General features: G+C 43.9%; 1 protein-coding gene across 3 annotated transcripts in view; it reads left to right on the forward strand.

Annotated features, from left to right (window-relative positions):
- Positions 1–21,559, forward strand: part of NUP188 (nucleoporin 188) — a 62,961-nt gene that overhangs the window by 21,864 nt on the left and 19,538 nt on the right. For 2 of the 3 annotated variants that reach the window (XM_054501160.2, XM_054501161.2), the window contains exons 9-22: positions 2,487–2,698; positions 3,379–3,493; positions 4,711–4,911; positions 7,078–7,167; positions 13,365–13,430; positions 14,701–14,820; positions 15,359–15,485; positions 16,667–16,819; positions 17,019–17,145; positions 17,410–17,497; positions 17,590–17,666; positions 19,023–19,137; positions 20,656–20,776; positions 20,927–20,993. In XM_054501160.2, coding sequence (XP_054357135.2) covers positions 2,487–2,698; positions 3,379–3,493; positions 4,711–4,911; positions 7,078–7,167; positions 13,365–13,430; positions 14,701–14,820; positions 15,359–15,485; positions 16,667–16,819; positions 17,019–17,145; positions 17,410–17,497; positions 17,590–17,666; positions 19,023–19,137; positions 20,656–20,776; positions 20,927–20,993 — 1,679 coding nt within the window. The remainder of the gene's footprint in view (positions 1–2,486; positions 2,699–3,378; positions 3,494–4,710; positions 4,912–7,077; positions 7,168–13,364; positions 13,431–14,700; positions 14,821–15,358; positions 15,486–16,666; positions 16,820–17,018; positions 17,146–17,409; positions 17,498–17,589; positions 17,667–19,022; positions 19,138–20,655; positions 20,777–20,926; positions 20,994–21,559) is intronic. The other variant, XM_063650401.1, reaches the window with a different exon arrangement.

A 21,559-nucleotide genomic window follows, 5' to 3' on the forward strand; every position in this document is an offset into this window, starting at 1 on the left:
TGGGGTCTCACCATGTTGGCCAGGCTGGTCTTGAACTCCTGACCTCATGATCTGCCCACCTCAGCCTCCCAAAGTTCTGGAATTACAGGCATGAGCCACCGCACCCGGCCTCTCTCTCTTTTTTTAAAATCGATTTCTGCCTCCGTGTGTGTGTGTGTGCGCATGCTTGCGCGCATGTGCCCAGCCTTGTTATTTATTTTTTATATATATATATTTTTTTTTCTCCCTTTTTAAATGGATTTCTGTCTCTGTCTCTCTCTGTGTCTGTGTGTGTGTGTGTGTTTGTGTGTATGTGTTGGAAGTCTCACTGTCACACAGAGTGAGTATCTCTGGATTTAATGTCCAAATATTGGATGTTTTTCGTAAATATCTGGGTTTTTTTTTTTTTTTGAGATAGGTTCTTTCTCTGTTGCTCAGGCTGGAGTTTAGTGGCACAATCACGGCTTACTGCAGCCTTAACCTCTTGGGCTCAGGTAATCCTCCTACCTCAGCCTCCCAACTAGCTAGGACTACAAGATGCTTCAGGTTTTGCCATGTTGCCCAGGCTAGTCTTGGACTCTCGGACTGAAGGGATCTGACCACCTTGGCCTCCCAAAGTGCTGGGATTACAGGTGTGAAGTACTATACCAGATGAAACATCTTATTGTTCCCAATGTTTTTATTTGATTCTGTTATCACAGAATACATTCTTTGTCATTTTACTGTCTCATGTTTTGTGGCCCACCTTATGGTCTTTCTTGGTGATTGTGCCTGTACACCTGGAAAGAATGTCTAGTTGTTTTTTCAGTTGAATAGTATGAGTTTATTAGCAAGGGATTGGTAATAACCTAAATGCTCATCTATCCAAGTGAGCAGGTAAAATCAATGATAGCATTTATGTGCAGTGGAATACTACGTAGTATTAAAAATATTGAGTGTATTGGTTGAATAATCTATGGCATATCCACATAATGAATTATTATGCAATTAAAAGGATTAAAAATAGGGAGGTTTTTTTTTTTTTTTTTTTTTTTTTTTGTGACAGAGTCTCACTGTGTCACCCAGGCTGGGGTACAGGGGCATGATCGTAGCCTACTGCAGCCTCAACCTCCCCAGCTCAAGTGACTCTCCTGCCTTAGGCTCCAGTGTAGCTGGGACTACAGGCATGCACCTCTATGCCTGGCTCATTTTTTAAAACTTTTTCTAGAGATGGAGTCTCACTGTGTTTCCCAGACTAGTCTTGAACTCCAGGCCTCAAACAGTCCTCCCACTTTGGCCTCCCAAAGTATTCAAGTATTAGGCTTATAACGTGAGCCACCCTGCTAGTCCAGAAAATTTTTACTCTACCTTTATAGGAGACAATTTTTAAGATACATTGTTGCAGCTGGGTGTATGGTGGCTCAGGCCTGTAATCCCACCACTTTGTGAGGTGAAGGTGGGAAGATTGGTTGAGCCCAGGAATTCAAGACCAGCCCTGGCAACATAGCAAGACCTTGCTTCTACAAAAAATTTTAAAAATTGGCTGGGCGCGGTGGCTCACACCTGTAATCCCAGCACTTCGGGAGGCCAAGGTGGGCGGATCACCCGAGGTCGGGAGTTCGAAACCAGTCTGGCCAACATGGTGAAACCCTGTCTCTACTAAAAAGAAAAAAATCAGCCAGGCGTGGTGGCAGGCGCCTGTAATCCCAGCTACTCGGGAGGCTGAGGCAGGAGAATTGCTTGAACCCAGGAGGCGGAGGTTGCAGTGAGCCAAGATTGCGCCATTGCACTCCAGCCTGGGGGATAAGAGCAAGACTTCGTCTCAAAAAAAAAAAAAAAATTAAACGAATTAGCCGGACATGGTGCTAACCTGTAGTTCCAGCTACTTGGGTGGCTGAGGCAGGAGGATTGCTTGAGCCTGGTGGGTCAAAGCTGCGGTGAGCTGTGATCATACCAGTGTACTCTGGGTGACAGAGTGAGACCCTCTCTCAAAAGATATATTGGTTGGCTGGGCACAGTGGCTTACGCCTTTAATCCCAGTGCTTTGGCCTCCCAGGAGGATCGATTGAGGCTAGGAATTCAAAACCAGCCTGTGCAACATAGCAAGACCCTTTCTCTTCCAAAAATTTAAAAAAAAAAATGAGCCGGGCGTGTTTGTGCTCACTTTTAGTCCTAACTACTCGAGAGGCTCAGGTGAGAGGGCAGCTGCCATGAGCTATAATTGTACCGCTGCACTCCAGCCTGGGTGATAGAGTCAGACCCTGTCTCTTAAAAAAAAAGCAAAAAATCTGTCCCTTAAAAAAAAAAAAAATTAAATACGGGCCAGGTGCAGTGGCTTGCGCCTGTAGTCTCAGCTATTTAGGAGGCTGAGGTAGGAGGATCAGTTTGTAGCAGTTTGAGCAGCCATAATCTGCCACTGAACTGTATCCTGGGTGACAGATTGAGACCCTTTCTTTAAAAAATGTTTTTAAGTACTGTTTTTAATCTCATGTTATTTTTCTCCCATTTTGTTTTCATTGGTTGTACAGACAGAGCGCCAAGTGTCTCGCTGGTTTGTTCAGTGCCTTCGGGAACAGTCCATGCTGCTAGAAATTATTTTCCTTTATTATGCATACTTTGAGATGGCACCCAGTGACTTACTTGTATTAACCAAGATGTTTAAAGAGCAAGGATTTGGTAGTAGGCAGACCAATAGGCACCTGGTGGATGAGACTATGGATCCTTTTGTAGATCGGATTGGGTAAGTCAGTGAATTGAACATCATGGAACTTGCGGTGTTTAGAGCATTGATACTATAGTGGTATGTGAGCAGGTGGGAGGTAGGTGTACTTTTCACTTAATGGGTGGAGAAATAGGTCTACTGCCACGTTCCCTTTCATGCAGGGAGTAAAGACTGGGATTGAGAGAGGACTCTCAAAATGAGTATTGTAATCTGCTCTTTTACTTACTGTCTTCATTTAAGGGGTTCATCCATTCATTCAACAAAAATTCATTGAACAACTGTTGTAGGCCAAGCACTATGCAAATGCTAACAAGATAGTGATAAATAAGGCATATATGCTCACTGTTCTCTTTCAGGTGATAGTCTATGGACTTTAAATTTCTTGTTTTTTCTATATTTATGACCATGGATATATCCACAATTGGGGGCCTGGTCACTCTGTGAGCAAAGATATACCAGTTAATTTTGTGTGTGTGTGGTATAGATGGGGTGTCACTTTGTTGTCCAAGATAGTCTTGAACTCCTGGCCTCAAGTGATCCTCCCACCTCTGCCTCTTAAAGTGTTAGGATTATAGGCGTTAGCCACTATGCCTGGCCCAATAGGTTTTTTTGATATTGCAGTGTCTTATATCTCATCTTTGTCTCTAGTGAGTTTCAGAACGGGATATATAACATGGTGATACTATTTTTCTTTCTAGCTACTTCAGTGCGCTCATCCTGGTGGAGGGCATGGATATTGAGTCCTTGCATAAGTGTGCTTTGGATGACAGAAGAGAACTGCATCAGTTTGCGCAGGATGGGCTTATTTGTCAGGTGAACTTGGAATAGCCTCTTTTTTTCCAGAGGGTTTATAAGTTAGTAGTAGCTTTCAATTATTGAACTGCTGCATAAAATTTTCAGTGTTGTGGAACTCTACATTGTTCAGTGATGTGGAGGTTCTACAATGTTTTCGTTTTGTTTTGTTTTGGTTTTTTGAGACGAAGTCTTGCTCTGTCACCATGCTGGAATGCAGTGGCGCGGTCTTGGCTCACTGTAACTTCCACCTCCCGAGTTCAAGTGATTCTTCTGCCTCAGCCTCCCAAGTAGCTGGGATCACAGCTAATTTTTGTATTTTTAGTAGAGACTGGGTTTCACCATTTTGGCCAAGTGGTCTCGATCTCCTGACTTCATGATCCTCCCGCCTAAGCCTCCCAAAGTGCTGGGACTACAGGCGTGAGCCACCATGGCCAATCTGTTTTGTTTTTTTGAGACAGAGTCTTGCTCTGTCACCCAGGCTGGAGTGTAGTGGTGCCGTCTCAGCTCACTGCAACCTCCACCTCCTGGGTTCAAGCGATTCTCGTGCCTCAGCCTCTGGAATAGCTGGGATTACAGGCACACGCCACCACGCCCAGTTAATTTTTATATTTTTAGTAGAGATGCGGTTTCACTATGTTGGCCAGGCTAATCTTGAACCCCTGACCTCAAGTGATCCACCTGCCTCAGCCTCCCAAAGTGCTGGAATTACAGGCTTGAGCCACCGTGCCTGGCCTCTACAATGTTAAACAGTTGATTAGACCTGGCATCTATACCAAGGTGATAATTGAGTCTGTGAGAGTGATTCATTCATGGAGATGATACAAGGACAAAAGAGGCCCAAGGAGAAAACCCTGGGGATTGACTGCATTTAGGGAGCCTGTGAAAGAAGAGGAAAGGGGAAAAACATTGAGATGAGATGGTTAGGAAGATAGAAAATGAAGATAGAGCGTAGAAAGTTTGAGAAGGATCAGGATAAAATTTCTAAAGTGTCTATTTTAACATGCATTTTATAATCTTAAGACTACATAAAATTAGTAGACAAATTTTGTGGGTAAAAGGAAGAGTAATTGTAATTGAGGGGTTTGAGGTGGTGGGGGTTTGAGATGAGTGAAATATCAGAATGAGAGAGTGAGGCCACTCTTTATGGCTTGCTTATTGAGCATGATGAAGAATCTGGTCGAGGGATGTTGACACTTTCTGTTCGGAGATGTAGATGTGTTTTCTTCTCTCACTAGGATATGGACTGTTTAATGTTGACCTTTGGGGATGTTCCACATCATGCCCCAGTGCTTTTGGCCTGGGCTCTCCTCCGTCACACTCTGAACCCAGAAGAGACAAGCAGTGTGGTCCGGAAGATAGGTGGCACAGCCATCCAGCTGAATGTGTTTCAGTACTTGACTCGATTGCTCCAGTCACTTGCAAGTGGGGGAAATGATGTGAGTTTAAGGCTCTGGGTGGTGAGCATGGGAGTGAGCCGGCAGAAGCATTATAATAATGTAATAGTTATAATGGTGGTGTGGATAATGGGATCATGTTGTAACTAACCTTTGGAGAGCGTTTAGACATCATCAGACAGTACTTATAATGTTTATGAATATTATCTTTTTGAATCCTTATAACACTTCTTCGTGTTAAAGATTATCATTCTGTTTTATACATTAGGAAATTGAGACTCAGAGAGATGTAATTTGCCCAAAGCAACAAAAATGCCAGTAAATGGTAGATACGGTTTGAACTCTTTGCCAGTAAAGTATATCTTAAGAAGATAGCTTTGGCCATATTGACTGGAGAAGTCACTTTCAGGGGACTTAATCGACTGTAACAAGATGAATTAGAAATTCTCTTGAGTCTTATGTTGGGGTTTGAGTGGCGTGGTTTAGAGAGCTTGTTTGTTTGTTTGTTTATTTTTGAGACAGAATCTTGCTCTGTCACCCAGGCTTGAGTGCAGTGGCGCGATCTTGGCTCACTGCAACCTCTGCCTCCCAAGTTCAAGCGATTCTCCTGCCTCAGCCTCCCAAGTAGCTGGGACTACGGGTGCCTGTCACAACGCCCAGCTAATTTTTTGTAGTTTTAGTAGAGACGGGGTTTTACCATCTTGGCCAAGCTAGTCTTGAACTCCAGACCTCGTCATCCACCCGCCTCGGCCTCCCAAAGTGCTGGGATTACAGGCGTGAGCCACTGTGCCCAGCTAGTGAGCTCGTTTTGACGTGGTAAAATGAAACCTCAGGTTCAGCAATTATTTTTTCTTTTCCTTTTTCTTTTTTTTGAGACTGAGTCTTGCTCTATTGCCCAGGCTGGAGTACAGTGGATCTCAGCTCACTGCAACCTCTGCCTCCCGGGTTCAAGTGATTCTCGTGCCTCAGCCTCCCAAGTAGCTGGGATTACAGGCACCTGCCACCATGCCCAGCTATTTTTTGTATTTGTAGTAGGGATGGGGTTTCACCACGTTGGCAAGGCTGGTCTCAAACTCCTGATCTCAAGTGATCTGCCTACCTCAGCCTCCCAAAGTTCTGAGATTACGGGTATGAGCCACCGTGCCCGGCCAAATCAGCAGTTATACGCCTTTGTATGCATTTGCCCAAAGGAGTTGAAAACATATCCACACAAAAACATACACACAGACCTTTATAGCAGCTTTATTCGTAATTACTAAAACTCGAAAGCAACTAAAAGGTCCTTCAGTAAGTCTAACTAAACTGTTGTACATCTAGATGATAGAATATTTATATACTGCTAAATGAGCCATCAAACCATGAAAAGACATGGAGAAAACAGTAAATGCATATTAGTAAATGAAGCCAATCTAAAAAGGCTTCATAGTATATGATTCCAACTACGTGAAGGCAAAACCTTGGAGACATTAAAGAGAATAGTGGATTGCCAACGGTCTAGTGGAGCAGGAGGTCTGAATTAGGTAGAACACAGAGGATTTTTAGGGCAGTGAAGCTATTCCATGTGATACTACAATGGTGGATACATGTCATACTTGTCCAAAAATCCATACAATGTACAACACAAGAGTGACCCTTAGTGTAAACTGTGGACTTTGGGTGATAATAATAATGCCAATTGAAGTTATTCAGTTGTAACAATTGTACTGTTTTGGTGGGATGCTATTTATGTGTGGAGGCAGAGGATATATGGGAAGTCTTTGTACCTTTCTGCTCAGTTTTGCTATGAACCTGAAACTGCTCTACAAAACAAAGCCTATTTAAAAGGAAGAAAACTCAGCCAGCAGGCCCTACTCGTCACTGGTTGGCTTACCTTGGTGGCCGTTCAGGTGCTATATCAATTCCCATTACCACATGCAGACTGTTTACTGTAGGCTGGATATGGTTTTCTTCTTCCCCACACAAACTTTGATGATTTTGGCAATAATTCGCTTCTGATTTTATTCTTGACTTTGTTGTAATATTTGTGGTTCCTGCTTTCTCTTTTCTCCCTTTATCTTCCTGATCTTGTAACTAAATTAGGAAAATTATGAAGCTTCAGATTTCCTTCCCATTTGTTTACAAAGAATATATGAATGCGATGGGATTATGCTGAACCTGGGGAAGAGTTGTATTACTCAGAATGATTCACTGACTCCTTTGTCATTCCAGTGCACCACCAGCACTGCATGCATGTGTGTCTATGGACTGCTCTCTTTCGTTCTGACCTCGTTGGAGCTGCACACACTGGGCAATCAGCAGGTCAGTGTCTGGCTTTCATGAAGCTGTCTCTACTGCCCAGCTTTGCAATCAAGTCCCAAAAATATACCCCCATTGGATCTGATACTATTTACCTCATGTGTTAATTTGTTTACTGGTGTTCATTTTTTTATTTACTTTTTTCTTTTTTCTTTTTTTTTTTGAGATAGAGCCCTGCTCTGTCGCCCAGGCTGGAGTGTGGTGGCACGATCTTGGCTCACTGCAGCGTCCGCCTCCCGGGTTCAAGCGATTCTCCTGTTTCAGTCTCCTAAGTAGCTGGAATTACAGGCGTCCGCCACCTCGCCCAGTTAATATCTGTATTTTTGATAGAGACGTGCTTTCACCACGTTGACCAGGCTGGTCTTAAACTCCTGACATCAGGCGATCTGCCTACCTCGGCCTCCCAAAGTGCTGGGATAACAGGCGTGAGCCACTGCACCCGGCCTTGTCTTCATTTACTGTTATATAGGTGATAAATGTTACTTGTAGAAAAAACAGAAAATGCTGATAAAAAGAAAAAAGTATAGTCCTATCACATAGATAACTTGATAACAGTTTGATGTATTCCCTTCCATTTTCCAAATACGTATATACATGAAAATATAGTAATTCTTCTCTAGAAATGGAACAACAATGGATATACTATTTTTAAAATTTCTGTTTACTTATTTATTTATGCATTTATTTTTTTTGAGGTGGAGTCTTGCTCTGTTGCCCAGGCTAGAGTGCAGTGATGCGATCTCAGGTCACTGCAACCTCTGCCTCCCAGGTTCAAGCGATTCTTCTGCCTCAGCCTCTTAAATAGCTGGGATTAGAGGTGCCTGCCACCGCGCCCGGCTAATTTTTGTATTTTTGGTAGAGACGGGGTTTCACCATCTTGGCCAGGCTGGTCTCAAATGCCTGACCTCATGATCCACCTGCCTTGGCGTCCCAAAGTGCTGGGATTACAGGTGTGAGCCACTGCGCCCGGCCCTGTTTATTTATTTTTTAAGAGACCTGGTCTCAGTATGTTGCCCAGGCTGGTCTCGAACTCCAGGACTTCTCACCTCGGCTTCCCAAATATATACCATTTTGTAACCTCATTTTTTTTACTCTGTAGTACATCTGTCCCAGACATTTGTTGGTGCTAGTAAGTCTTCTGCAGCAGGTTTTTTTTTTGTTTTTTTTTGTTTTTTTGAGACAGGGTCTCAATCTGTTGCCCAGGCTGGTCTTGAACTCCTGGGCTTAAGCTGTCCATCCCTGTCAGCCTCCCACAGTGCTGGGATTACAGGTGTGAGCTATGGCACCTAGCCTAAAATGTTTTTTAAGATGAAACATTTCAAACTTATACCAGAAAAGGCAAAATTACATAATGAACCCCATGAGCCCATCACCAGCTTCTACCAGTTGTCATCTCATGGATAATCCTTTTTCTGCCCTTTCCCTCCTTGATTATTTCAAAGCAAATGTCAGATACTATTTAGCTTAATCTACAAACATTTCAACAAAACTTAACATTACAACCATTATCACACAAAAGCCCCCCAGAAAACATTGTCTCTTTTTTTTTTTTCAGAGACAGGCTGGAGTGCAGAATACAGTGGCGCGATCTCGTCCCACTTCAACCTGCACCCCCTGGGCTTAGATGATCCATTCGCCTTAGCCTCCTGAGTAGCTGGGACTACAGGTGTGTGCCACCATGCTCAGCTAATTTTTGTGTTTTTCTTGTAGAGATAGAGTTTTGCCATGTTGGCCAGGCTGGTCCCAAACTCCTGACCTCAGGTGATTCCACCGCCTCTGCCTCCCAGAGTGCTGGGATTATAGGTGTGAGCCACTATGCCTGGCTGAAGTTATTTTTCTTATGCTCAGTCCCATATTTGGCCTGTAACAGCTTTCTAAATCTGTTTGACACTACCCTTATATATTTTAATAGCTCTGTTGCTTTCTTTTCTATTTTCTCTGTTGCTTCGTTTTTAAATTTAATTTCTTCAGTGAGCATTTATTAGATTCCCTGTGTATGCTAAGCTCTGTGCTAAGCTCTAAGGATAGAACAATTAAAGACATTGTTCTTGGCCAGGCACAGTGGCTCATGTCTGTAATCCCAGCACTTTGGGAGGCCAATAATTAAAATTAATTGATTAATTAAATTTTTAAAATTAATTAATTAATTAAATTTTTTAAAATTAATTAATTAATTAATTAAATTTTTAAAATTTAATTAATTAATTTCTCACCCTTGTCCAGGCTGGAATGCAGTGGCATGATCTCGGCTCACTGCAAGCTCTGCCTCCTGAGTTCATGCCATTCCCCTGCCTCAGCCTCCCGAGTAGCTGGGACTACAGGTGCCTGCCACCATGCCCAGCTAATTTTTTTGTATTTTTAGTAGAGATGGGGTTTCACCGTGTTAGCCAGGATGGTCTCGATCTCCTGACCTCGTGATCCACCCGCCTCAGCCTCCCAAAGTGCTGGGATTACAGGCGTGAGCCACTGCACCTGGCCTTATTTATTTTTCTTTAAGACGGAGTCTCGCTCTGTCGCCCAGGCTGGAGAGTAAGTGGCGTGATCTCCACTCACTTCAACGTCTGCCTCCTGGGTTCAAGCAATTCTTCTGCCTCAGTCTCCTGAGTAGCTGGGTTTACAGGTGTACGCCACCATGTCCGGCTAATTTTTGTAGTTTTAGTAGAGACGGGATTTTGCCATGTTGGCCAGGCTGGCCTCAAACTCCTGACCTCAAGTGATCCGCCTGCCTCAGCCTCCCAAAGTGCTGGGATTACAGGCATTAGCCACTGCACCAGGCCTATGTTTATTTTTTATTGTTTTGAAATGGAGTCTCACTCTGTCGCCCAGGCTGGAGTACAGTGGCGCGATTTCAGATAGCTGCAAACTCTGTCTCCTGGGTTCAAGTGATTTTCCTTTCTCATCCCCTTGAGTAGCTGGGATTACAGATGTGCGCCACCATGTCTGGCTAGTTTTTGTAATTTTAGTAGAGACAGCGATTCCCCTTGTTGGCCAGGCTGATCTCAAACTCCTGACCTCAAGTGATCTGCCTGCCTTCTTGGCCTGTCAGAGTGCTTGGATTATAGGTGTGAGCCACTGTGCCTTGCCTCTTTTCTCTGTTGCTTTCTGGTACAAGATGTTACAGGATTATCTTGTAAGATTCTTGCGTCAGACCTGGAATCTGTTTATTCTAATAGCCTTGGTAATTTTTAGTGGGAAATGATATTTGATGAGTATCCTGAAAACTAAATCACTCTGTTCATTTTTAGTGACTAGGAACTTGTTTTGTAAATTGACTAACTTGGTGAAAATGAAAATTTTTTATCATTAGAGAGAAATGAGTTTGTGTTGAATTGAAAGACTCAGTTTCTAGAGGCTGGGTGTGGTGGCTCACTCCTGTAATCCCAGCACTTTGGGAGACCAAAGAGGACAGATCACCTGAGGTCAGGAGTTTGAGATTAGCCTGGCCAACATGGTGAAACCCCATCTTTACTAAAAATACAAAAATTAGCCGGACATGGTGGCAGGTGCCTGTAATCCCAGCTACTTGGGAGGCTGAGGCAGAAGAATTGCTTGAACCTGGGAGGCGGAGGTTGCAGTGAGCTGAGACTGTGACATTGCACTCCAGCCTGGGCAACAAGATCGAAACTTTGTCTCAAAAAAAAAAAAAAAGACTCAATTTCTAAAGGTCATGGGCATAGAACAAGTTTTGTGTACTTTGGGAGAATTCTGGTTACTTTTGACCCAACCTTACACCTGGAGGATTGGTATTAACATATTAGGGTCAGGCACTGTGGTCCACACCTGTAATCCCAGCACTTTCCGAGGCCAAGGTGGGTGGAACACCTGAGCTCTGGAGTTCAGGACCAGCCTGGGCAACATGATGAAGCCCTGTCTCTACCAAAAATACAAAAAGTTAGCTGAGTGTGGTGGTGCACACCTGTAGTCCCAGCTACTCAGGAGGCTGAGGTAGGATCACTTGCCTGGGAGACGCAGGTTTCAGTGTGCTGAGATGGCGTCACTACACTCCAACCTGGGAGACGGAGTGAGACCCCATCTCAACAACGACAAAAAAAACATAGAGTTGCAGGAGTCCTGGTACTTGGATTTTTTTTTTTTTAGACGGAGTCTCGCTCTGTCACCCAGGCTGGAGTGCAGTGGTGCGATCTCGGCTCACTGCAAGCTCCACCTCCCGTGTTCACGCCATTCTCCTGCCTCAGCCTCCCCAGCAGCAGGGACTACAGGTGCCCGCCGCCACACCCAGCTAATTTTTTTGTATTTTTAGTAGAGACGGGGTTTCATCATGTTAGCCAGGATGGTCTTGATCTCCTGACCTCGTGATCCGCCCGCCTCGGCCTCCCAAAGTGTTGGCATTACAGGCATGAGCCACTGCACCTGGCCAGGTACTTGGATTTTAAAGAAATCATTCAGTGAGCATTTATTAGATTCCCTGTGTATGCTAAGCTCTGTGCTAAGCTCTAAGGATAGAACAATTAAAGACATTGTTCTTGGCCAGGCACAGTGGCTCATGTCTGTAATCCCAGCACTTTGGGAGGCCAAGGCAGGCGGGCCACCTGAGGTCAGGAGTTTGAGACCAGCCCAGCCAACATGGCGAAACTAAAATGCAGAGATGAGCTGGGCGTGGTGGTGGGCACCTATAATCCCAGTTACTTGGGATGCCGAGGCAGGAGAATTGCTTAAACTGGGGAGGCGAAGGTTGCAGTGAGCCGAGATTGTGCCATTACACTCCAGTCTGGGTGAAAGACCAAAACTTTGTCTAAAAAAAAGAAAGACATTGTTTTTGCCCTCTAGGAGAGCAGTTTAGCTGAGCCTAGTAATAATTTACATTTATGTGGCATTTTTGAATTTACAGTCTACTTCCTCATACATTATCTCATTTAATCCTTATTTATAATCCTTACTTATAATCCTACTCTGAAGCAGATATTACTGTTCCCATTTTACAGATAAAGCATTTCTGGTTCAGAGAGATGAATTTGTCTAACATCATACAGCGGACACAACACACCCTGGACAGGATATAATCTTACTTTTTCAACCCAGAGTTCTTGGCTGGGCATGGTGGTACACTCGTGTAACCCAGTGCTTTGGGAGGCGGAGGTGAGAAGATCACTTAAACCCAGGAGTTAAAGGCTGCAGTGAGCTATGATGGTGCCACTGCACTCCAGTCTTGGCAACAGAGCAAGACCTTGTCTCTAAAAATAGATACATATCTACTTACATACATATATACAAAAACGGTAAAAAGAGGCTGGGCTCATGCCTGTAATCCCAGCACTTTGGGAGGCCGAGGCAGATGGATCACGAGGTCAGATCAAGACCATCCTGGCTAACACGGTGAAACCCCGTCTCTACTAAAAATACAAAAAATTAGCCGGGCATGGTGGCAGGCGCCTGTAGTCCCAGCTACTCAGGAGGCTGAGGCAGGAGAATGGTGTGAACCTGGGAGGCAGAGCTTGCAGTGAGCCAAGATCGCGCCACTGCACTCCAGCCTGGGCGACAGTGAGACTCCGTCTCAAAAAAAAAAAAAAAAAAGGTAAAAAGAAAGAAACCAACCCACTCACCCAGAATTCTTGCACTCTAGTCTAGGTGATAGAGCATGACCTTGTCTTCTCTAAACATAAATAAATCAGTCAACCAACCCATCCACCCTTAAGCAGTTTGTTTTTTGAGACAGAGCCTCACTTTGTTGCCCAGGCTAGAGTACAGTGGCATGATCTCGGCTCACTGCTACCTCCATTGCCTGGGTTCAAGTGATTCTCATGCCTCAGCCACCCAAGTAGCTGGGATTATAAGGTGTGCGCCACCACGCCTGGCTAACTTTCGTATTTTTAGTAGACATGGGGTTTCACCATGTTGGCCAGGCTGGTCTCGAACTCCTGACCTCAAGTGATCTGCCGGCCTCGCCTCCCAAAGTGTTAGGATTATAGGGGTAGCCCCCACACCCAGCCAACCAACCAATTCTTAACCAGTTCTTTCTGACTTTCTATATTAAGGTGTTTATTTTATTTTATTTATTTATTTGTTTTCAAGAAGAGGATTTACTATGTTGCCCAGGCTGCTCTGGAACTCCTGGATTGAAGTGGTCTTCCCACTTTAGTGTTTATTGGTGTTTTGGTGTTTTTATTTCAACAGAATACAATAATAAAGATAGACTGGTTCAGCTAGGGAAAATGATCCATTTTTCTTCCCTCCTCAAACAGGATATAATTGATACAGCATGTGAAGTATTGGCCGACCCTTCTCTTCCAGAACTGTTCTGGGGAACAGTAAGTATGTCAGAGAGAGTCACTGTATAGCAAAAGAATTGTTCAAACACTTGTTTTCTTACAGGTTTTGTACTAAGCATTCATGTGTATTTTCTCATTTAATCTTCATAAAAATGTATGAAGTAGATACTATTACCGTCCCTCTTTTAATGTGATGACACATGACACTTAGAGATGTGAAGGGATTTGCTCAAAGTCACACATAGAAAGAGGCAGCCAGAATCCAGTTCTGTCTGACTTGAGTCTGCAGCCCACGTTATTACCAGTGTGCTGTCTCCAACCCACCAGGGTTTTTTTTGTTTTGGTTTTGTTTTGTTTTTTGAGATGGAGTCTTGCTCTGTTGCCCAGGCCGGAGTGCAATGGCGTGATCTGGGCTCACTGCAACCTCTGCCTCCCGGGTTCAAGCAGTTCTCCTGCCTCAGCCTCCCAAGTAGCTGGGATTGCAGGCGCCCGCCACCATGCCTGGCTAATTTTTTGTATTTCTAGTAGAGACGGGGTTTCACTATGTTGGCCAGGCTGGTCTCGATCTCCTGACCTCGTCATCCGCCAGCCTCGGCCTCCCAAAGTGCTGGGATTACAGGCGTGAGCCGCTGAGCCCGGCCTTCCAACCCACCAGTTTTTTGTTTTCATATATGGCAGTGTTTTAGACACCAGTGTTCCTGCAGCTCTTGAAAGTGCTTTTAGGAGATTGTAACTATAGCCTATGAGTTGTCAGGGTATTGTAACTAGTTAGAGTGAGAATTTGGCTTTGAAAAGAACAATTTCTCACCAGTACTTGCTCTGAGCATTGACAGCAGTCTCAAACCTCAAGATCCAACTGATGATCTACCTGTATATTTTACCCTCTTTTTTGTAAGATGCCGTCTGATGTTATAGAACCACAGTGCTCCTGGGAGAAGCTGGTATGAAACAGTATCTAGAGTGAGGATCTGTGGTTGCTGTGTGGTAGCCAACTGCTGACATAGTTGGGTAATTTGCACTTTAGTGGAAACATGTAATGCACAGGTGAACAATACTGTCTTCCCATAGAAAGGATGGCTGGGAAGAGGTCACTGGATAGAATAGTAGTCTTTTTTTAGGTCCCTCACTAAATCAATTGTTTTATATCCTTTTTCAGTGGAAATATGAAAGTCTTAAATTATTAAGGAGGGATGATATCTATCTAAAAGGAAGGATTAATTCTAAGTTTTCTCATGATTGCTGGGAAATTTGGAGAGATGTTAATTTGTGGATAATGTGAAGATCAGTGATTTGTCCCCTTCCACCACAGGAGCCAACTTCTGGCCTTGGGATCATTCTGGACAGTGTGTGTGGAATGTTTCCCCACCTCCTCTCCCCACTCCTGCAACTGCTCCGAGCCCTGGTATCAGGGAAGTCCACAGCCAAAAAGGTAAGTTGCTCAGTCAGATAAGTAAAGAGAATGGGAGATTCTTTATGGAGACTTTATTAGGAATTTTTTTTGCTTTCCACATTGCAGTTCTACTGCCATGACAAAAGTTAGTCTGAAGGTGAATGAAAGATACCAAAGATAGCACCTCAATTCTATAAAATTAAATAATCTTTTCATTAAGTACCTATTGTAGATACTGTGGAACTAAGACTAAGTATAAAGTTCCTTAATATCTAGTTGGAAGTTACTAGATATAAGAAATAAATAGCTAAGAGTCAGGTGGTACAGAGTAAATGTCATTTGAGCAATAAAGACCATACTGTTCAGGAGAGATAACTGCCCTTGTGGAGTGATGGGGACTTGAGTTGAGTGTTAAAGCCCAGTGAAGATTTGGCAAGGGGCGCAGAAGGCAGTTCCAAGAACAGTCACAGTGGTGGGCTTGCAAGAAGTTTGAGAGTCTGGTTGAAAGAGCAGACTGTGGGACCTTCCCTTGCTTATCCTAGAGGAGAATGTGTGATGGTTTTTTCTGTTTTGGCAGGTGTATAGCTTCTTGGATAAGATGTCTTTCTACAATGAACTTTATAAACACAAACCTCATGATGTGATCTCCCATGAAGATGGAACTCTTTGGCGGAGACAAACACCCAAACTCCTTTATCCCCTTGGTGAGATAAAGAGATCCCCCTTCTATGACAGCTTTTTTTTTTTTTTTTTTTTTTTGATGTCTTGCTTTGTCACCCAAGCTGGAGTGCAGTGGCAAGATCGTAGCTTACTGCATCCTCAAACTCCTGGGCTCAAGTGATTCTCCCACCTTAGCCTCCCAAAGCACTGGGATTATAGACGTGAGCCAATGCATCCAGCCAGTTACACTCTGAGGCTCACATCTATTCCAGGTGCTCAAAGAGGAAAATGTAGAGGGAATAGCCTCACTGTTTTAATCGTGGCATCATCACCACTGACTTCTCCAGTCATGTAGGCACTAGCAGTCCTATGAGGTATTGTTGTTATCATCATTTGAATGGAAAACTGTTCTTTGCATTCAAGTGATTTTCAGACATGTAGAAAGAGTCACTTGTCGGCCAGGTGTGGTGGCTCACGCCTGTAATCCCAACACTTTGGGATTACAGGCCAAGGTGGGCAGATCACCTGAGGTCGGGAGTTCGAGACCAGCCTAACCAACATGGAGAAACCCCATCTCTACTAAAAATATAAAATTAGCCGGGCGTGGTGGTGCATGCCTGTAATCCCAGCTACTCGGGAGGCTGAGGCAGGAGAATCGTTTGAACTTGGGAGGCAGAGGTTGCAGTGAGCTGAGATCGCGCCATTGCACTCCAGCCTGGACAACAAGAGTGAAACTCCATCTCAAAAAAAAAAAAAAGACACTTGTCTACATGACAAGAACTTTTTTGGGTATTTTAGTTGAAAAAGCTGTAGGAATGTTAGCTACTAAGAAGAGAGCCTGTGAATCCCAGAACTTTGGGAGGCCAAGACAGGCAAATCACTTGAGGCCAGGAGCTCGAGACCAGCCTGGCCAACATAGTAAAACCCCGTCTGTACTAAAAATACAAAAATTAGCCAGGAGTGGTGGTGTGCACCTGTAGTCCCAGCTACTTGGGAGGCTGAAGCACAAGAATCACTTGAACCCAGGAGGTGGAGGTTGCAGCGAGCCGAGATCGCGCCACTGCACTCCAGCCTGGGGAAGAGGGAGACTCTGTCTCAAAAAAAAAAAAAAAAAAAAGTCTGTGAGTTTGTGTATCTCTGTGTGTTTAAAATATTGATGTCTGGTAGAGGTGTTACATTTTTTATTTATCCTCAGATATTAGACTAATTTATCTTTCTCTCTTAGGGGGTCAAACCAACCTTCGCATACCTCAAGGCACTGTGGGCCAAGTAATGTTGGATGATAGGGCATACCTGGTACGCTGGGAATACTCCTATAGCAGCTGGACCCTCTTTACCTGCGAGATTGAAATGTTGCTTCATGTTGTTTCAACTGCAGGTAAGGTCAGCTTTCGGAAACGTCACTACGAGGAGGAAAAGTGCATATGCTTGGAGGATTTAGAAAATAGAATATCTACATAAAATTTAGAACCATCAAGATTGTGATTTGTCTGATTTGTATATCTGGGTCTCAGAGACTGTTCAGTGATCTTAAAGGGGTTGTTTGCCGTGAGGTCACAGGCTGTCTTTCTTCTCAGATGTGATTCAGCACTGCCAGCGAGTCAAACCCATCATTGATCTCGTCCATAAGGTCATCAGTACAGACCTGTCGATAGCAGACTGTCTCCTGCCCATCACATCTCGCATCTACATGCTGCTGCAGCGGTGAGTCTGTCTTGGCTGACCCTCAGCTACCCAGTAGAGATCTCAGCACTTGTGCCCTCAGTTTGCAGGAACCTGGACACATACCCACTGTGTTAAAGTTCACGCATGTTCCTTGGTTTTCCTGTTTTTATATTCGTGAGGGTTTTCCTGTTTTTATATGTCTGCTGAGGGGAGAGACTGGGGAGAGAGAACTGGAAAAATGTTTGTGAGGGAACCAGTTGTATTATTTGCTTTATTGAGTATAGCGTATTGTTCTCCAACCAGGTTAACGACAGTGATCTCCCCACCTGTGGATATCATTGCTTCTTGTGTCAACTGCTTAACTGTTTTGGCTGCCCGCAATCCAGCAAAGGTGAGATGCCAGATCTTCCCAACAGCCAAAAATGTAGCACTTGGCAATACCTGAAGATATGTGGACATTTAACTCTTCCTTTTCCTTCTCAGGTCTGGACTGATCTTCGTCACACAGGTTTTTTACCATTTGTGGCCCATCCTGTCTCCAGCCTGAGTCAGATGATTAGGTGAGCCAGGTCCTAGGGTGGTGGGCCATATTCCCTAGTAAGAACCACATATGTCTCAGATCTAGCCTAGGTTTATTAATTTTATTTTTATGTATTTGTTTGTTTATTTTTTTGAGATGGAGTCTCATTCTGTTGCCCAGGCTGGAGTGCAGTGGTGCAGCCTCCGCCTCCCGTGTTAAAGCAGTTGTGTTTCAGCCTCCCGAGTAGCTGGGTTTATGGGCTTGAGCCACCACGCCCAGCTAATTTTTGTATTATTTATTTATTTATTTACTTTTTTTTATTTTTTGAGATGGAGTTTCGCTCTATTGCCGAGGCCGGAGTGCAGTGGCACGATCTAAGCTCACTGCAGCCTCCGCCTCCCGGCTTCAAGCAATTCTCCCACCTCACCCTCCTCAATAGCCAGGATTACAGATGTGCGCCACCACGGCTGGCTAATTTTTTGTATTTTTAATAGAGACAGGGTCTCACCATGTTGGCCAGACTGGTCTGGAACTCCTAGTCTCAAGTGATCTGCCCGCCTTAGCCTCTCAAAGTACTGGGATTATAGGCGTGAACCACTGCACCTAGCCTGATTTTTTTTTTTTTTTTTTTTTGAGATGGAGTTGCGCTCTTGTTGCCCCGGCTAGAGTGCAATGGCGTGATCTTGGCTCACCACAACCTCCGCCTCCCAGGTTCAAGTGATTCTCCTGCCTCAGCCTCCCGAGTAGCTGGGATTACAGGCATTCACCACCATGCCCTGGTAATTTTGCATTTTTGGTAGAGATGGTGTTTCACCATGTTGGCCAGGCTGGTCTCGAACTCCTGACCTCAACTGATCCGCCCGCCTTGGCCTCCCAAAGTGCTGGGATTACAGGCATGAGCCATGGTGCCCGGCCGAGAGCAAGAGAGATTTCTTATCCAACATCAATCACGTTAGTATGTGAGCATTTACTTTCCAGCCCAGAAAATCCAGAGGTTTCTAGATTCAGGGACTTGGTGTCCCGTTATTAAGCCACAATCACTCTGTACTTTTTCTCATTTCATGGGTTCTGGAGCTCAGCCAGTAGACCACTTACCAGTACACAGGCTCCGTCTTACTACCTGAGCATTCTCGCCTTGCTCTCTCTTGACAAAAATGTTTCCCTGATGTTCCTTTGATTTTTTTACTTTCAATCTCCTGAGGTTTTACATCAATAAAACATGTTCTTAATGTTTACCCTGGGTACAGAACTGTCTCGATTGGATTATTTCCATTGGAGAGCTTTTCTATTTTATATTCAAGTCATCTGGACTATAACAAGAATGCTCTATGATTAGTTTCTTGAAACCTTGAAATTTCCCTATCATTTTTTTTTTTCCCTCTACTTCTTTTTCCAGTGCGGAAGGGATGAATGCTGGAGGGTATGGAAACCTCTTGATGAATAGTGAACAGCCTCAGGGCGAGTATGGGGTTACTATTGCCTTTCTGCGCTTGATCACCACCCTTGTCAAGGTACAGACTGATTTTGTTCACAAAGGGCAGAAAAAGAAAAGGTCCAGTCTGGTCAGATGACTCTGAAATAGTTTCCCTGGCCCCTGGTGCTGTAATCTTCTTGTCTGTAGGCAGAATAGCCATCTCGAAGTTATAGTGACAACAGTTTCTATGTATTGAGTACTTACTATGTGCCAGTATGTTCTCTATTAGGTGCTTAATTATGTGAATTTATTTAATGATTGGAAGATTTATGAAGTAGAATGGAAGAGGCCAAAAGGGTATTGCAGTGACTGTCAAGCTATTTTGACAGTAACCCGAGATAATATCATATCCCAGTATATATACATGTGTGTATATTCCTGAAGCAAAATTTCACAGTTTATTTCACAACATTTATTCTTACCACACAAGTTGTACCCTGATATTTTCTATTCATTCTCCTTCCTATTTAAGTGAATTTTGACCATAGACTGATCTCATAATCTACTAATGGGTTACAACTCGGTTTGAAAAATACATAGAGCATAAATTTTGGAGTCAGAATTAGGTTTACATTCAGGTTGACAGCTTACTAGCTGCATGACCTTGAGCAAGTAAAGAATATCTTAGAGTCTCTAAAACAGAATGCTATATGGTCTCTACCTCATGGGACTGAGAAGAGGGTCATGCATGAAAAAAACTATACTTCCTGCCTGCAGGAATCAATGAATGCTTAAAAAGAAGTGATTGTAGGCTGGGTGCAGTGATTCATGCCTGTAATCCCAGCACTTTGGGAGGCCAAGGCGGATGGATCACCTGAGGTCAGGAGTTTGATACCAGCCTGGCCAACATGGTGAAACCTCATCTCTACTAAAAATACAAAAATTAGCTGGGCGTGGTGGCGGACGCCTGTAATCCCAGCTACTCAGGAGGCTGAGGCAGGAGAATTGCTTGAACCTGGGAGGCGGAGGTTGCAGCGAGTCGAGATCACGCCATTGCACTCCAGCCTAGGCGACAAGAGTGAAACTCCATCTCGGGGGCGAAAAAAAAGATTGCATGTAGAGATAGGAATATAAATATAGGTATTTATATATAACTAAAGAGTCCCCATTTTTAATAGAAGGATGCTACAGTTAACAGATATCATTGGGTATCAGATTTTTGCATATCAGATCTCCTTTCTAGTATTTCAGTGATGGGATTGAGGTTAGGGACGGCTGGCAATCATGATAGTGAAGTGGCATTGTTCATCATCAGCAATCCTCTATCCTTTATGTTTAAGGTACCTCCCTTCTGTCCAGATTTAGCCTGCATCCCTTTTCTTCATGTTGGTGCCTTTTGTGACATTCTCTTTCATCACTTTTTCTATTCTAGAAAAGACCCACAACTTGGGCTCAACTATAAAGTAGGACTTTTGATGTTTCTTTTTTTTCATTGATGACCAAGGTTTGCCTAGATTTCCTTTGGACCTATCTATGGTTTTGGAATTAAATCGCTAGGTAACTAAATGACTTTTCCTTAAATGTGCGGAAGCCCTCACTGCATGGTTTCTTGTAGGGGCAACTTGGTAGTACCCAGAGCCAAGGACTTGTACCCTGTGTAATGTTTGTGCTGAAGGAGATGCTTCCCAGCTACCATAAGTGGCGCTACAACTCTCATGGAGTGAGGGAACAGATTGGTAAGGACAGCATGGACAGGGAAGACCTGGCATGGGCAGGGAAGACCTGGGGATTTCTGGCCCCCCTGGAGAGCTTTTTTCTTTCCCTTTCTTGAGATAAGGGGTCATTTCACAAGGCCACATCATTCCTCTGTCTTTTCTGGAGTCCAGGTTGCCTGATCCTGGAGCTGATTCATGCGATACTGAACCTGTGCCACGAGACAGACCTGCACAGCAGGTAATGAAGGGTTGATTACTAGAGCTTGCTGCTCGCCAAGGCAAGACACAGGCTTTTGCTGTGCAAAGCCATCTCATTTCTTCCAGAGAATTTACCTTGCTTGAGCCCAGATCTCAGTAATCTTAAGGTTGTTAGTTGCTTTCCATTGGCCTGTTTATCATTTCTCACTGTGGACAGAGAAGTAGGAATGAGAGAGAGAGAGAGAGTGTGTGTGTGTGTGTTTGTGTGTGTGTACACATACACTAATATATTAATCATTCTTTATGATCGTTATAAAAGTTCATTCCTGACAAGACACTCTTCATATATATCTGCTTCCCAGGGCCAGTTACTATGTATTCTCAGTTTTTTCCTCTTTCAATACATGACTGTAACTTTCTTTCCATGCCACTGCTTAAAGATGTCTTATTTTAATGGTTCCATGCATTCCATCGTATGGATTAATTATGATCCTTTTCAGTAGCTGTATCTGTTACTTGATGGGCATTTAGATTGCTTCTCAGGGTGATCTTTAGGTGATCAAGTCTATTTCAGCAAAGTGATCAGAGTGCCTTCAGCTTGCAGAG

This window comes from Pongo pygmaeus, chromosome 13 (genome assembly GCF_028885625.2).
Source record: "Pongo pygmaeus isolate AG05252 chromosome 13, NHGRI_mPonPyg2-v2.0_pri, whole genome shotgun sequence".
Lineage (NCBI taxonomy): Eukaryota > Metazoa > Chordata > Mammalia > Primates > Hominidae > Pongo > Pongo pygmaeus.